At 39.1% G+C, this 16243-nt stretch overlaps 1 protein-coding gene across 1 annotated transcript in view; it reads left to right on the top strand.

Annotated features, from left to right (window-relative positions):
* Cubn (Cubilin) overlaps positions 1 to 16243 on the top strand; it is an 882604-nt gene that overhangs the window by 300011 nt on the left and 566350 nt on the right. The window contains exons 24-26 of the mRNA XM_068225286.1: positions 9156 to 9312; positions 11126 to 11304; positions 15721 to 15889. Of these exons, the coding sequence (XP_068081387.1) occupies positions 9156 to 9312; positions 11126 to 11304; positions 15721 to 15889 (505 nt within the window). The remainder of the gene's footprint in view (positions 1 to 9155; positions 9313 to 11125; positions 11305 to 15720; positions 15890 to 16243) is intronic.

Consider the following 16243-nt stretch of genomic DNA (forward strand, 5'->3'; position numbering starts at 1 on the left):
TACAGATGTTGATTCCCATAGGGAATCTGTAATATTTGTTCCGAATGAGTAAATGGTCCAATAACGGACCATTTATATTGGTATTATAAATTTACTCATTCGGAACAAATATTACAGATTCCCTATGGGAATCAACATCTGTATTATCTGATGGCCTAGCAGGCATCAATTTTTAGTAGTGAGACAGAGTGTCTCATAGTGCATTGGCACTGCCGGTGGCTACAATTGGCCTACGCAGTGGCCTCCACGGTATGCACTAGCCATGCGTCTTGGTAGGTGTGCTAGGTACCAACTGATGAGCCCAGCCTGGCACATGAGGGCGAAACGCTGGCAACCAGGAATGAGTTGGCTGGAAAATTTATAATGTCCAATAACGGACCATTTATATTGGTATTATAAATTTACTCATTCGGAACAAATATTACAGATTCCCTATGGGAATCAACATCTGTATTATCTGATGGCCTAGCAGGCATCAATTTTTAGTAGTGAGACAGAGTGTCTCATAGTGCATTGGCACTGCCGGTGGCTACAATTGGCCTACGCAGTGGCCTCCACGGTATGCACTAGCCATGCGTCTTGGTAGGTGTGCTAGGTACCAACTGATGAGCCCAGCCTGGCACATGAGGGCGAAACGCTGGCAACCAGGAATGAGTTGGCTGGAAAATTTATAATGTCCAATAACGGACCATTTATATTGGTATTATAAATTTACTCATTCGGAACAAATATTACAGATTCCCTATGGGAATCAACATCTGTATTATCTGATGGCCTAGCAGGCATCAATTTTTAGTAGTGAGACAGAGTGTCTCATAGTGCATTGGCACTGCCGGTGGCTACAATTGGCCTACGCAGTGGCCTCCACGGTATGCACTAGCCATGCGTCTTGGTAGGTGTGCTAGGTACCAACTGATGAGCCCAGCCTGGCACATGAGGGCGAAACGCTGGCAACCAGGAATGAGTTGGCTGGAAAATTTATAATGTCCAATAACGGACCATTTATATTGGTATTATAAATTTACTCATTCGGAACAAATATTACAGATTCCCTATGGGAATCAACATCTGTATTATCTGATGGCCTAGCAGGCATCAATTTTTAGTAGTGAGACAGAGTGTCTCATAGTGCATTGGCACTGCCGGTGGCTACAATTGGCCTACGCAGTGGCCTCCACGGTATGCACTAGCCATGCGTCTTGGTAGGTGTGCTAGGTACCAACTGATGAGCCCAGCCTGGCACATGAGGGCGAAACGCTGGCAACCAGGAATGAGTTGGCTGGAAAATTTATAATGTCCAATAACGGACCATTTATATTGGTATTATAAATTTACTCATTCGGAACAAATATTACAGATTCCCTATGGGAATCAACATCTGTATTGCTCCCATCCGTCGGTAAACCTCGGGATATCAGCGCCTTTCGTAAAATCACGATGGTCATTTGATCAATCTTCATCATTAAACTTCGAAAGTCCTGCCACGGTCGCCAATTTATCGTTCTCTATATGCGATTTTCTATTTTACGCAATAAAAATATCACACGAGAACACTTTTACGTATTTCTAAAACTACTTTATTCCACTACGAAACTCATCCTGTCAGAAGAAGAAAACATTCAGTGCCTCTCTCAGAATACAAAACAAAACAATCGCTCTCTAAAACAATCTAAATAGAATTTATACATGTTTTACATCAGAGATCTAATGGTGCTGTTCCTTGACGCCATATTGGAAGTCTGTGTGTCCGTACGTCCGTTGCTATGTTAACCAGGTTAAGCATATGCACGTTATACATCCATGGACACGAAACATAAATATAATAACATAACATAATAACATAACGTAAAACTTCAAAATACGAGTATTGAAGGTTTTATCCTAATTAGGATACCTGTCCTACGACAAATGTTAGAAGTTTGAATCGTTGTGGTAGGTTAGAGAATCTGAAAAGGGAGATGGATAGGCTAAAGTTAGATGTAGTTGGTATAAGTGAAGTACGTTGGCAGGAAGAACAGGATTTTTGGTCAGGTGACTACCGAATTATCAACACGAAATCAAACAGGGGTAATGCAGGAGTTGGTTTAATAATGAATAAGAAAATAGGGCAGCGGATAAGCTACTACGACCAGCATAGTGAAAGAATTATTGTCGCCAAGATAGACACCAAACCAATGCCCACCACAATAGTGCAGGTCTCTATGCCTACTAGTTCAGCGGATGATGAAGAAATTGAAAGAATATATGAGGAGATAGAAGATTTAATACAATATGTCAAAGGTGACGAGAATCTAATTGTGATGGGAGACTGGAACGCAGTGGTAGGCCAAGGAAGAGAAGGTAGCACAGTAGGAGAATTTGGATTGGGACAAAGGAATGAAAGAGGAAGTCGGCTGGTTGAATTCTGCACTGACCATAATTTAGTCCTCGCCAATACTTGGTTCACACACCACAAACGACGGCTGTATACGTGGACGAGACCTGGAGACACTGGAAAGTATCAAATAGACTTCATTATGATTAGGCAGAGATTCAGAAACCAGGTGTTGGATTGCAAAACTTTCCCAGGAGCAGACGTGGACTCTGACCACAACTTGTTGGTCATGAAATGCCATCTGAAGTTGAAGAAGTTGAAGAAAGGAAAGAATGCAAAAAGATGGGATCTAGACAAGTTGAAAGAAAAGAGTGTGATGGATTGTTTCAAGGAACATGTTGCACAAGGACTAAATGAAAAGGCCGAAGGAAACACAGTAGAGGAAGAGTGGAGAGTCATGAAAAATGAAGTCAGTAGGGCTGCTGAAGAAATGTTAGGAAGGAAGAAAAGATCAACTAAGAATCAGTGGATAACTCAGGAGATACTAGACCTGATTGATGAACGACGAAAATACAAGAATGCTAGAAATGAAGAGGGCAGAAAAGAATACAGGCGATTAAAGAATGAAGTGGATAGAAAGTGCAAGGTAGCTAAGGAAGAATGGCTGAAGGAGAAGTGCAAGGATGTCGAAGGCTGTATGGTCCTGGGAAAGGTAGATGCTGCATACAGGAAAATCAAGGAAACATTTGGAGAAAGGAAATCTAGGTGCATGAATATTAAGAGCTCAGGTGGAAAGCCACTTCTAGGGAAAGAAGACAAAGCAGAAAGATGGCAGGGGCATATCCAACAGTTGTATCAAGGTAACGATGTAGATAATTTCTTTCTGGAACATGAAGAGGCTGTTGATGCTGATGAAATGGGAGACCCAATTTTGAGGTCAGAGTTTGACAGAGCTGTGAGTGACCTCAATAGGAACAAGGCACCTGGAATTGATGATATTCCCTCTGAATTACTGACTGCCTTAGGAGAAACCAGCATGGTAAGGTTATTTCATTTAGTGTGCAAGATGTATGAGACAGGAGAAGTCCCATCCGATTTTCGGCAGAATGTTGTTATACCTATTCCCAAGAAAGCCGGTGCTGACAGGTGTGAAAACTACCGCACTATTAGTTTAGTATCTCATGCCTGCAAAATTTTAACACGTATTATTTACAGAAGAATGGAAAAACAAGTTGAAGCTGAGTTGGGGGAAGATCAATTTGGCTTCAGAAGAAATGTAGGAACACGTGAAGCAATCCTGACTTTACGTCTGATCTTAGAGGATCGAATCAAGAAGGACAAGCCCACGTACATGGCATTCGTAGATCTAGAAAAGGCATTCGATAATGTTGATTGGACCAGGCTATTTATGATTCTGAAGATGATAGGGATCAGATACCGAGAACGAAGAATTATCTACAACCTGTATAAAAATCAGTCTGCAGTGATAAGAATCGAGGGCTTTGAAAAAGAAGCAGCAATCCAGAAAGGAGTGAGGCAAGGCTGCAGTTTGTCCCCTCTCCTTTTCATTGTTTACATAGAACAGGCAGTAAAGGAAATCAAAGAGAAATTTGGAAAGGGAATCACAGTCCAAGGAGAGGAAATCAAAACCTTGAGATTTGCCGATGATATTGTTATTTTATCTGAGACTGCAGAAGATCTCGAGAAGTTGCTGAATGGTATGGATGAAGTCTTAGGTAAGGAGTACAAGATGAAAATAAATAAGTCCAAAACAAAAGTAATGGAGTGCAGTCGAACGAAGGCAGGTGATGTAGGAAATATCAGATTAGGAAACAAAGTCTTAAAGGAAGTAGATGAATATTGTTACTTGGGTAGTAAAATAACCAACAATGGCAGAAGTAAGGAGGACATAAAATGCAGACTAGCACAAGCAAGGAAGAGCTTTCTTAAGAAAAGAAATTTGCTCACTTCAAACATTGATATCCGAATTAGAAAGATGTTTTTGAAGACTTTTGTGTGGAGCGTGGCATTGTATGGAAGTGAAACATGGACGATAACTAGCTCAGAAAGAAAGAGAATAGAAGCTTTTGAAATGTGGTGTTACAGAAGAATGCTGAAGGTGAGATGGATAGATCGAATCACGAATGAAAAGATACTGAATCGAATTGGTGAGAGGAGATCGATTTGGCTACATTTGACGAGAAGAAGAGATAGAATGATAGGACACATCTTAAGACACCCAGGACTTGTTCAGTTGGTTTTTGAAGGAAGTGTAGGTGGCAAGAACGGTAGGGGTAGACCAAGGTATGAATATGACAAACAGATTAGAGCAGATGTAGGATGCAATAGGTCCGTAGAAATGAAAAGGTTAGCACAGGATAGGGTGGCATGGAGAGCTGCATCAAACCAGTCTATGGACTGATGACTCAACAACAACATATACGGGCGCCATCCAGAAGCAGGAAAGCAGCGCGCCCGTATCCCGTACGGGCATAGTGCTGAAAGTGTTAATACAGATAAACTCACATTATGTATTACGTGTCACATCAGTCAAATTAAGGCACGGTTAAGCCAGAAATACCAAATCGAAATCACATTACTTTACCGATGAACAGAAAATCCCAAACAAAACGATGAAAATAATTCAAGAGTGTGCATACAGAAATCCAACTCACTGATATAAGAAATAAAAAAGGCACAAACAACACCTTCATACCAGCGATTATCAGATAACCGCATGACACACAAGACTACCAAGCTCGTCTGTCCTCCGACACACACACAGACATCATCACCAAACCACCAAAACAAGTGCGACGATCCCTAAATCAGCATAACCAACCAATGGTAAAAGGCACAGACGACCTCAATACTGACTCTCTCACATCACAAGAACACAGTACACACATGCACGCACGCACGCGTGCACACACACACACACACAGACACACACACACACACACACACACACACACAAACACCCATGCAATGACACATCAAGTAGTACCCACAAAAGAAAAAGGACAGAACATCAGAACATGACCTCAAGTACACTTGTACTTATCACATGACAGTGAGACTCTTAGGGCCAATATCGTACTCCCAGGAGAGGAATGGCCTCTCAGCACCTTAAGCTCTAAGTCTCAGTACACACAAATATGTGCCTTCCCAAGGCACCCAATACAGACACACAGTTATTTACAAAAATGGTAGGACCATTACAGCACAGCTACCAATTTAGAACATTACCTAGTCTACAGCATCCCATACTTTTGCAAATTGAGTAAATAATTTAGAAGACACGAAAGCCATAATGCAAGAAATTTTACCATCGAGAAAATCGAACAATACAAAACAAGCAGGAAAATTAATTAAATGACTTAGCTACATCGCGATACCTTCAAAATTTCACTAGTTACAAATTTAAGATAACAGAAAGGGAAATCTTGACAACCTGCAGACCTACTACGAATTTAACGATTTATAAGGACACCGAAATGAACATTGGAAGAATATCTTCCTAGCATTCATACAATAACAAAGGACATCATTTTCTATCTAGGCACCTAATACCAAGAAAAAGATTACGAGAAATCTCATATCGGACGCACCAGATTTCAAACATGTCACAAGCACAAGTGCATATCCGTAACCCGTCAAATTTGCCCAAAATGGGCCTCAGCCTAGCTGGTCTAATAATATGGTGAGCATGATTCACCCTACGAGACTATCGCAGTCAACGTAGTACCCTTCCTAGGAAGTATAGGAACACACGGGTAAATAAATATACGTGACAAGGGAACAGACACTTGCACGATGGAAAAGCACAAGACAAACTAGGAAACTTTCAAAATTTAGCAGCTGGTCTGGAACCCGTCCCCCAGAATAGTCCCATACCTACTCAGAAATGAACACAAACACAGCAACAGACCAAAGACAACACCACATGTCCGGAAAAAGTTCATACCGAGCTAAAACACGACACCAAAATAATTTCAAAAGATCACACACATGGAATATTGCCAAATAAAATACACCAGGCGACAAGAAACAAAATTTTGAAAATAACCTGCCAAAACACGAGATTTACAAACAGAAAATACACGAAGAAATAGACGAAAACTTACGAACATTAACCTCAAAATTATTGCCGAAAATTTACGAACCCAGAAATTTGAGAAAACTTAATGGGACATTATGCTAAAACTTGACCAAAACACACTGATCACTCTGACAATTCACACTACAATTTACGTGGTCTAGAAGGAAAACAAGCAGAACGCGACACGCGATAACTTAGGATGTAGGGTGTGTACACTTCGCAGTGGGTCAAACGCTCAACTGTTTTCAACACACTTCAGCTGTTCAAGAGATAAACATGAATTCAGACACAGAAGTATAGTACTTAGCACGATTTCACAACATAGTTTAAAGCAACAATCACTCATATGTTAAGATCAAAACACATGTATCGAAGAAAATTTGACATAATCAAACATTGCAAGTGATGAATACCATTGTTATCCGTATTGAAGATACTGAATGTAGGATGCTAAAGGTTTATTGTGTCACCTATTCAATACATTATACATTTTTAAACACTTAGGAATTTATTATTAATTCCATTTGAGACATGTTTCGCCCTTCATTGAGGGCATCATCATTCAAATTACCTCCTCAAGACAAAAATCAGGTACCTGATTAGTAATTAAATTGTTAACATTAAGATACATTATAATGGGAAAGTTAAGCAACCAAGAAAAACTTGTTTAGTGATGATACAGTTAAACAATATAAGTTTATAGGCATAGTAGTCGGCACCAATGCGTAAAATCACTGGGTATTTTAGCAGAGTCCAGCAGTGGTATTCCCCACCCCCCGCCGCCAAACGCCAAACACGTGCATATTACTGGCTGAGCCTCCTTCATAGTCAATCAACACTCACCAACAAATAGCTTTCGCATAGTTCCAGTTCTCCGTCTCACCACATATTACAAGTTTACTGAAACTGCTGTGCTGGAAATTGGTCTTTTAAATGGAAAAACAATGTGATTGCCAGCCTAATTCATTTGCAAAAGCTATTTAAAGTATTTTTCTTTCAAAGTTTTGCAGATTATATAATAGCATAAGTGGAGAAAGATTACTTTTGTATGATTATTGCCTTGAGACCACCGGAATTGAAATAGGGACTTTTTCAGTAACTATAAAGTTTCTCGGTTTGTCGAAACTAATGGAAAATAAATAAATTAGTGAGCATGTGGCTGTGCGCATGTGTTGTTAGGCTTTTCTGTGCTTCGCTATGGTAGACTGTTGGAGTAGTTCAATATCCGTGAGATCTAGCGGTTGTCTTGTGAGTATGTAGTTACTAGTAGAGTCACCAGATGTCTGGCGCAATTAGTTAATATGTAAGGGTTTGAGTGACCTTGATGCTTATCATTTACTGTGTAATTGCTGTTCACTGCCAATGTTTTAGTGCTTCTACAAGTAGCTTCAGTGCATTCTGGTACTGTATTTCATAATGCATGAGAAACTTTATATCACAGATGAAGCTCTTATCCTTGTATCGGGTAGTGACATTGAAGGAAATGAAGGCAGGAAAGATTTAACTCTGTCAGTGCTGTGTCCAAAGCCATGGACTGAAAAGAAGAATGGAAAGCTTTGCATATATGAAAATATACGCAAAGATATTTGACCAAACAATGTACATTTTAAAAAGTATTAAACATGTCATGTCTTAACAACATGAACAAATATGAGCAAGAAAGAGGAGAGCAGAAAGTATCTTGTACAGGGATACAGCCAGCCACCCTGCACCCTCACTCCCAAGGCCACATATCTGCTCTCACTTCACCAAAGTGAAAAGGTTAAACCACAGTTGCATACATCTGAAGCCAAGTCAAATATAAGATCAGCTTATCACTTACACTGCCCATTATAAAATCCATCTGTAGCTTAAGTGAACACTGTGAAAGTAGGACTTAACAAATTCCAACATCAGGCTGAAATAAGATGAGGTGAGATGATTGTTAAAAGTAGCAGTGGGCCCAAAAATATAAGATTCCTATACGAATTTCATATCCAACAGCTTGAAATGTTGTAGCAATATTAAATGTAGCTGAGGGACATGTCGGGGCTGCCTGACTGAGATGATAAAGGCGTTCTTGGTTCACTCGGAAGGATGTGTTTATGATTCTCTGCCAGAAAGTTTAAAAATTTAAACAACAAAATTTCCACTTCTGGTGGTGCACATGGCCATGAAGTTCACTCTGCCTACACCAAAAATGAGTACCAGGTTAATTCCTGGGGTCAAAGGTGGCAGGGCGTAGAGCTAACCATTCTACCCCACCTAGTGCTGAGGTTATGGATAGTGGGAGCCTTTACCTTCCATTCTTCCCAGGGCCTTCATTGCTTGTGCGGAGATGATTTTTGCCTTTGAGGGACATCTGTGTCCAAGAACCTGCTGTTGTGTGCATCAGTCTTCAGATACACACACATTTAACACATTTAGTACGATCACCGCACCACTCATCAGTCCTCTCCTGCCACTGCTGTCCCACAGTCAGGTGCATAGTTAGCTGCTGGGACCTGCACCACAAGTATCAAGACTACAGAGATATTACCATTTTAGGGTTATACATTGTTCAACATTCCAGTCATGAATCTTCCTTTCTGTGAAAACCCGTTTATGCACATCTTCTTTTATACATATACATAACCAGTTTTGACTTTTCTTCAGAGGGTGCAAAGGGATCCAATAAATGCCCTAGTAAGTAACTTGTAAACCTGGGGATCTTATTTATGAGTGAATTTGGTGATTAAGTATTTATTATATTTTTTGTAGCTCTATGATGGAATGGATGCATCAGCTAAGCTGCTGGGGAAGTTCTGCCAGATAAGTAATGCCATTGCAGTTCAGTCTACTTCTAACCACATGTTCATCAAGTTCAGATCAGATATGAATAATGAAGGAACTGGATTCCACATAAACTATGCAACAAGTAAGTTTGTAATGTATTCAATTCATCTTTAAGTGAGAAACAGTATGTGATTACATATTGTTGGTGGTAATTAAGTAATACTTTATTGATAATTTAAGGCAATGTAAAATAATCTATAACTGTGCTACAAACATATTGCGTAAGACATAGATTAGAGATTAGTATGGTACTGCAATAAATAAATATGAAATTATTAACATGGTACAATTGGATACATTTGTCTGTCTCTGAGGCTGAAATGTCACTATTGTGGCCTTTTGTTCAGAGGGCCTTGGGTTTGATTCCTGACCAGGCCAGGGATTTTAACTGTGTAAAGTTAATTCCTCTGGCTTGTGAACTGGGTGTTTGTTTTCATCTTAATATACATCTCTTCATTTACATACAACACACTACCAACTACCATAGAAATAAACAATAGTGAATAAGGTTGTCATTAAGAAGGGCATCCAGACAAACACCTGTGCTACATCCACATTAAGTGCCAACCCCAATAAAATGCAAAAAAGGCTAGTAAGAAGAATGGGATTAATTTATTTAACATCAGTCAGATTAATCACTTTTCTAAATGTTAAGACCATGTCACTTCATACTTCCTGATATTTTCAAAGAGCATAGATTGAGATCTTTCAAAAGTCACTATCCAACTTACATATATACATACATACAAATGTGTACATCATTTCACCGAGCGAGTGGCTGTGCGGTTTGGGTCACGTAGCTATCAGCTTGCATTCGGAAGCTAGTGGGTTCAAACCCCACTGTTGGCAACCCTGAAGATTCTTTGCTGTGGTTTCCCATTTTCACACCTGGCAAATGCTGAGGCTATACCTTAATCAAGGTAACAATCAATTCCTTCCGACTCCTAGCCCTTTCCTGTCCCATTGTCGCCACAAGACATATTTGTGCCAGTACAACATAAAGCAAATTGTAAAAAAACCCAGGACTTCATCTGAATCAAAATGAGTTATCAGCAGGGCCCTGAAAAAACTAAAGTAGTGAGACTGGAAATATGGGTGTCTAGCTGAAATGGAGATGATGATGATGACGTAGAATCTGTAGAAAATCCTTTATGATTCCTGTGAGTATACTTCCCAAAGAATTTTGGATGATCCAGATACTTTTTGGGTGGTTTCATATAAATTCAGGAATGGTACCTCAGCTTGTATTTATTTATTTATTTATTTATTTATTTATTTATTTATTTATTTATTTATTTATTTATTTATTTATTTACATAGCAGGGATACTTTCCCAATTAAAATAGATGGTGACAGGCTAATTTCTACTGTACTGCATAATATTTACAGAAATAATAACAATAATATAATAATTATAATTATATTAATGATAAAACAAACAATGTTAAGAATAAATTCCTTAACACTATGAGCATATATAGAACTATATTAATTTAGCACAAGTATTTTACAATTATTACCATGCTTACAAAAATTGAACATGTATGAATATTAGCCATAGCAGTAATAATAACAATGATAAATAATTGTGAATAATTATCTGACAGTTAGTAGTGAAACAGGGAATGTAAAGAAATAAAAATATTCAAAGTGACTTAAACTGAATCAAATTACAGGAACTGAAACAAAGATGATTATTGGGTTGTAAGTTGCCAATACCAACTACAATTACATCAGACCGTAATCCATCTGAAGAATACTCTACACATTTTCTTTCATGGAATATCTCTTAATACAGTCAACTCTCGATTATCCAGGTGTGGATTAATCATGGAACTTTTTTCCTGACAATGTTTTGTATACTTGTCCACAGTATCTTGTTCTGTTATTTTCAGTGTGCACCACGGACATCATTGGATTCCAGGGAGTGATAGAGAGCCCCAACTTTCCATCAATGTATCCTTCTCATTTGGATTGCAAATGGAACATTAAGGTCCCAAAGGGAAACAAAGTGAACCTAACATTTTCACACTTTGAACTTGAGAGAGAACCATGTTTGTTTGATTATTTGCAAGTAAGTAGCCATTTCTTGTACAAAAATACGGTTCCATAAAATATAAATTATACAGAACCCTGCAAGTTACCCTTTTGTCAATTATGCTTTCCTGTTCTTGTAAGTCAGACTCCCTAGATCGTCTCCTTCTCTTTAGGCTATATTATACAAAGATCTTTTGTTGCCCCCTTATTTCTTTTATTCCATTATTGTCTGTCTCTTCTCTTTCCACTCTGTTTGTCTTCTGCTACCCAACTCCTGCTCTTTTAAGCATCTTGCCCTTTTACTAGTCCGTGTGAGAAAAATCTTGGTTTCTTTATCTTGTCTTACAGTGCCTGCTCTATAGCTTTAGTTAAACCTTTCAGTTTTCATCTGATCTTCTTCTACTTAAATGTTAAGAGACTTATATAATTTACAGCAAAATATAAAGTATACCGAGCTCGATAGCTGCAGTCGCTTAATTGCGGCCAGTGTCCAGTATTCGGGAGATAGTAGGTTCGAACCCCACTATCGGCAGCCCTGAAAATGGTTTTCCGTGGTTTCCCATTTTCACACCAGGCAAATGCTGGGGCTGTACCTTAATTAAGGCCACGGCCGCTTCCTTCCCACTCCTAGCCATTTCCTGTCCCATCGTCGCCATAAGACTTATCTGAGTCGGTGCGACGTAAAGCAACTAGCAAAAAAAAATATATATATAAAGTATCAGAAGGTGTATGAAAATGTTCAATAATTTAAAATCAGAATAAGTTTATGGACATCCCTCCATATAGGGTTGGCATCAGAAGGGCATCCGGCCATAAAACAGGCCCACATCCACATGTGCGACACAGTTCGTTACATGAGATAGCATCAAAGACAAGCCTCCAAATATCATATGAGAAGACCTATATCACGGCTAGTGGACACCAGAATATCCAAAGATCCCCACTACAGACAAATTATGGAATAATCACACAGGTCCCTTCCTTCAAATGTCTAGAAGAAATTATTGTACCATCCAGATTGGACAGGAAAGCTAATTTAGAAAGAGCCACTAAACTCCTGAAAGCATTCTGAATAATACTACAATAAAAGAGTGATGTCATGAAATGCAAAACTTCGGCATTACAAGACTGTTGTTCTTCCAGAAGCTTTGTATGCCTCAGAAACCACATCTCTAGGAGGCCACTCTAAAATTGATGAAATTGAAAAACAAAAACAAAAATGTTGTAGGAAAATATATGGCCCCATTCATGTAAATGGTATATGGATCAAAAGAAAAACTGTAGATTTGTACGAAGCAATCGACAAGTTCACCGATACCGTGCACAGGAGACGATTGAAATTCTATGGTCACATCTATATAATGGACGACACTAGATGTGCAGAAAAACTGCTTGGTATAATTAATTCAAAGAAGGTCAAAATCAGCTGGTTAGAGGAAATAAAGCAGGACTTAAAAGAAATGAACATCACAGAAGATACTATCGGGGATCGCAAGGCTTTTGGAACTCTGGTTGCAAAACACACTTCACAGAAAATGCTAAAAGAACCACAGGGAAACAATGGATGGAAGAATGCAAGAAACAGCATAGTGAGTTCATGAAGAGATTTTGGGAGGAGAAGAAGAAAGGAAAAACCATCATCAAGCTAACAAGTTCCAACACGCTCTGTAAACGGGCATAACGAAGAAAGAAGAAGAGTGAACAAAAAAAGGCTAAAGGTGTACAATAAGGGGGATGATGGTTAACATTACATATCAGGGTAAAAACGTCCCTTAGAAGCCATCACATATCCATTTTTTCTTTTACCCGTTATCTACATGGATATTAAACACAGTTTTGTATAACATATTGATTTAACATTAAAACATACCATATTTTGGCTAATGCATGTCTATCTCCTGTTGGCATTTGATATAGCTTATCTGACATACTCCACCCCTAAGTACTGTGCTCACTCTCATTGCAAATTTCTCTGAAGAAAGCTTCACCTGACCCTCAAGTCATCAGTACTGGATACAGATGATCAAAATATTATTTGAATGCGCATTGTTATATTTGAATCTGAGTTTTGAGCTTGAGAGAGAACCATGTCAGTTTGATTATTTTCAAGTAAATAGCTGTTTGGTGCAGAAATATGTTCCTATAGAAGATTTAAACCATGTTAGAAATCTGCAAGTTTCATCATTGCCAATCATGCTTTCAATTTCTTGTGAATTATATTCCCTAGTACATCTCCTTCTCTTCATATTACATCAGGATTTCTTGTTGCTACCCTTATTTATCTTAATCTCTATCTCTTCTCCTTCCATTCCATTTATCTTCTGCTGTCTGACTCCTGGTCTTTCACTTCCTAAACATCTCTTCCTTTCACTAGTCCATATGATATAATATTCAGAATTTATTTACTAGAATAACTCGTATCTTCCCTAATTAACTGTTTTAGGAATATTTCATTATAGTTTTATAATAAGGTTTCTAACAATCAAAATGGTAATGGAAATGTGATTTTAGGGTTTTCCGAACTGTCCACGCCAAGATTTTCCTCGTCAACATACAATGAGTGGCCAAAAGTCACAGGAAAGTGTGTCCCATTAGAAAATGTGCCGTGTATGACCCTTGAGCATTGTGGCTAGCTGAACAGTCTGTCACAGATACCACTGTCATCAAGATGGCAACACATTGTGAGTTAACCAACTTTGAACGTGGGATGATCATCGGCGCTCAGTGCATTAGTCATAGCATTGCGGAGATTACACACAAATTCGGGTTTCCGAGGTCAACGGTGTCGAGGGTGGATCTTCAATATCGCAGAGAGAATGTTACCACCCTTATAAAGAGCCACACAGGAAGACTACAGGTGTTTAACGAACGGACATCACGTCGCCTCTGCAGAACCATACTGGGCGCTCATCGGGCTACTGTGGCTCAGATCACTACCCAGTTGAATGTTGGGAGTCAGGAACCCATTTCTACTAGGACTGTAAGGAGGCAACTGCACAGCATAGGCTTCACCAGCTGACGACCAACTCGTTTCCTTTGCTGACACCTCGACACAGAGCTCAACGACATGCATGGGCCCACGAACATCGTCAATGGACCGTGGAACAGTGCCGGCGTATGGTATGGTCTGATGAGTCCCGGTTCCAGTTGTATTGAGCTGATGGGCACATGAGAGTGTGGTGTGTGCCCCATGAAGCTATGGTTCCTGCGTGTCAACAAGGTTGTATCCAGGCAACAGGTGGTTCAGTTCTGGTCTAGGCGGCATTCTCATGGTCGCAAGTAGGCCCCAGGGAGCACTGACAGGTGCATGTTATGTGTGGACATTCTTTCAGACAATCTGCATCCCTTTCTGGCCCTAGAGTACCCTGATGGAGATGCCATGTGACATCATGCATTGTGGTAGGATTGCAGAATAAGCTTAAAACATCTGCTGCATTTATAGACCTCACTGGTGCCTTTGATACTGTCTGGAGAGAAGGTATGATTTACAAGCTCCTCAAAATCATACCCTGCAAAACCATAGTTCAAATTATCAACAATATGCTAAGTAACAGGAGATTTTGGGTGTGCTCAGGCAACAGTAAGATGACAAGGAGAAGTTACTGAACACAACCTGGCCCAACTTAATTGGAGAAGAAAGAAAGAAAGAAAGAAAGAAAGAAAGAAAGAAAGAAACAAACAACCGACTGACTGACCATGGTTAAAAAACACAAGACAACTTGGGCTATCTCCAAACCATTTCACACACTTCAAATAGGTGGGTTCTATTCTCATCAGCCCCAATTTTTATACATCCATTTCTTCTCAGCCCCTGATGACCTTATTTCTGCTTTCCAGCTTATTTACAAGGGTATCAACTTTCAACAAGGGGCCATTTCAATGATGATCAGTCTTTATATGGGAAGTCCAGGGTATGAAGAAGGCCAGGAAAAATGGAAGAGGAATAAGATGAATATAGGTGGTAAAAGTCTACGAATACAGGACTAATACAGGAAGAGAAAAATCATCACAGTAGGCCAGTATAAGTAATGAAAAGGAACAAATGTGTGACAAACTATGTCAGGCATAGAAAGATAGGAACATGAAGAGTAACACCTAATTGGATTAATATAATCACAGGTCAGCGCAGGAAGCGAAAGAGAGTAACAGGAAGAGAAGATAACAAACATGCAAACACAAAAGGTTGAGGAAAATCTCGTCTTCTTATACTGCCATCTTGGGTTTGTTCTTCATCAACCCCTGTTCTTCAACATTCATTTCTGTTCATATCTGACTTCTCTGTGATATACCTTTTGAATGTATGAGTAAAAGTGCTCCTTGGACACATTATACCTGCAAGTTGTTTAGTACCGTACCTATTTAGACTCATTATAACTAATTACAGATTCCAAAAATACTACAGTAGTTATCATTTTTGTGTTGTTTTTAATGTGATATTTCTTGTACTGTTTAGGTAAGTGAAGCATATCATGGAGAAGCCATTTATCAGCCCTTGACTGAGAAGCTTTGTGGATCAAGACTTCCACCACCTGTCCACAGCACCAGTGACAAGGTTCAGGTCAGCATGGTGACTGACTTTTCCGTTGGGCATAGCGGTTTCCGTCTTGAGTGGTTGCTTGATGGTTAGTGCATTAAAATCAGAAATTTTGAATATATATTAATTGTGATTACTACGGGGAGCATTTATCTTCTACTAGCTGAATGCCTATTCTTCGCAAGGGATAATGTGGTATCTTTTATCTATCACAAAATATCAGAATAAAATAACCTTACTTTATTTAATTAGTTTATAAGAAACACTTGTGCCAAATTACAGACCTGAACCTTTGTGGAAGTGTGCGATTTAGTGATATTGTGATTTTGGTAGTTATCCCAATTACACCTTGTTTATCACAAAACATCAGAATAAAACATCCTTACTTCTCATAATTAGTTTATAAGGAAAATCTGTGGCCAATTTCAGCCCTTTAGTTTTG

This window comes from Anabrus simplex, chromosome 1 (genome assembly GCF_040414725.1).
Source record: "Anabrus simplex isolate iqAnaSimp1 chromosome 1, ASM4041472v1, whole genome shotgun sequence".
Taxonomy (NCBI): domain Eukaryota; kingdom Metazoa; phylum Arthropoda; class Insecta; order Orthoptera; family Tettigoniidae; genus Anabrus; species Anabrus simplex.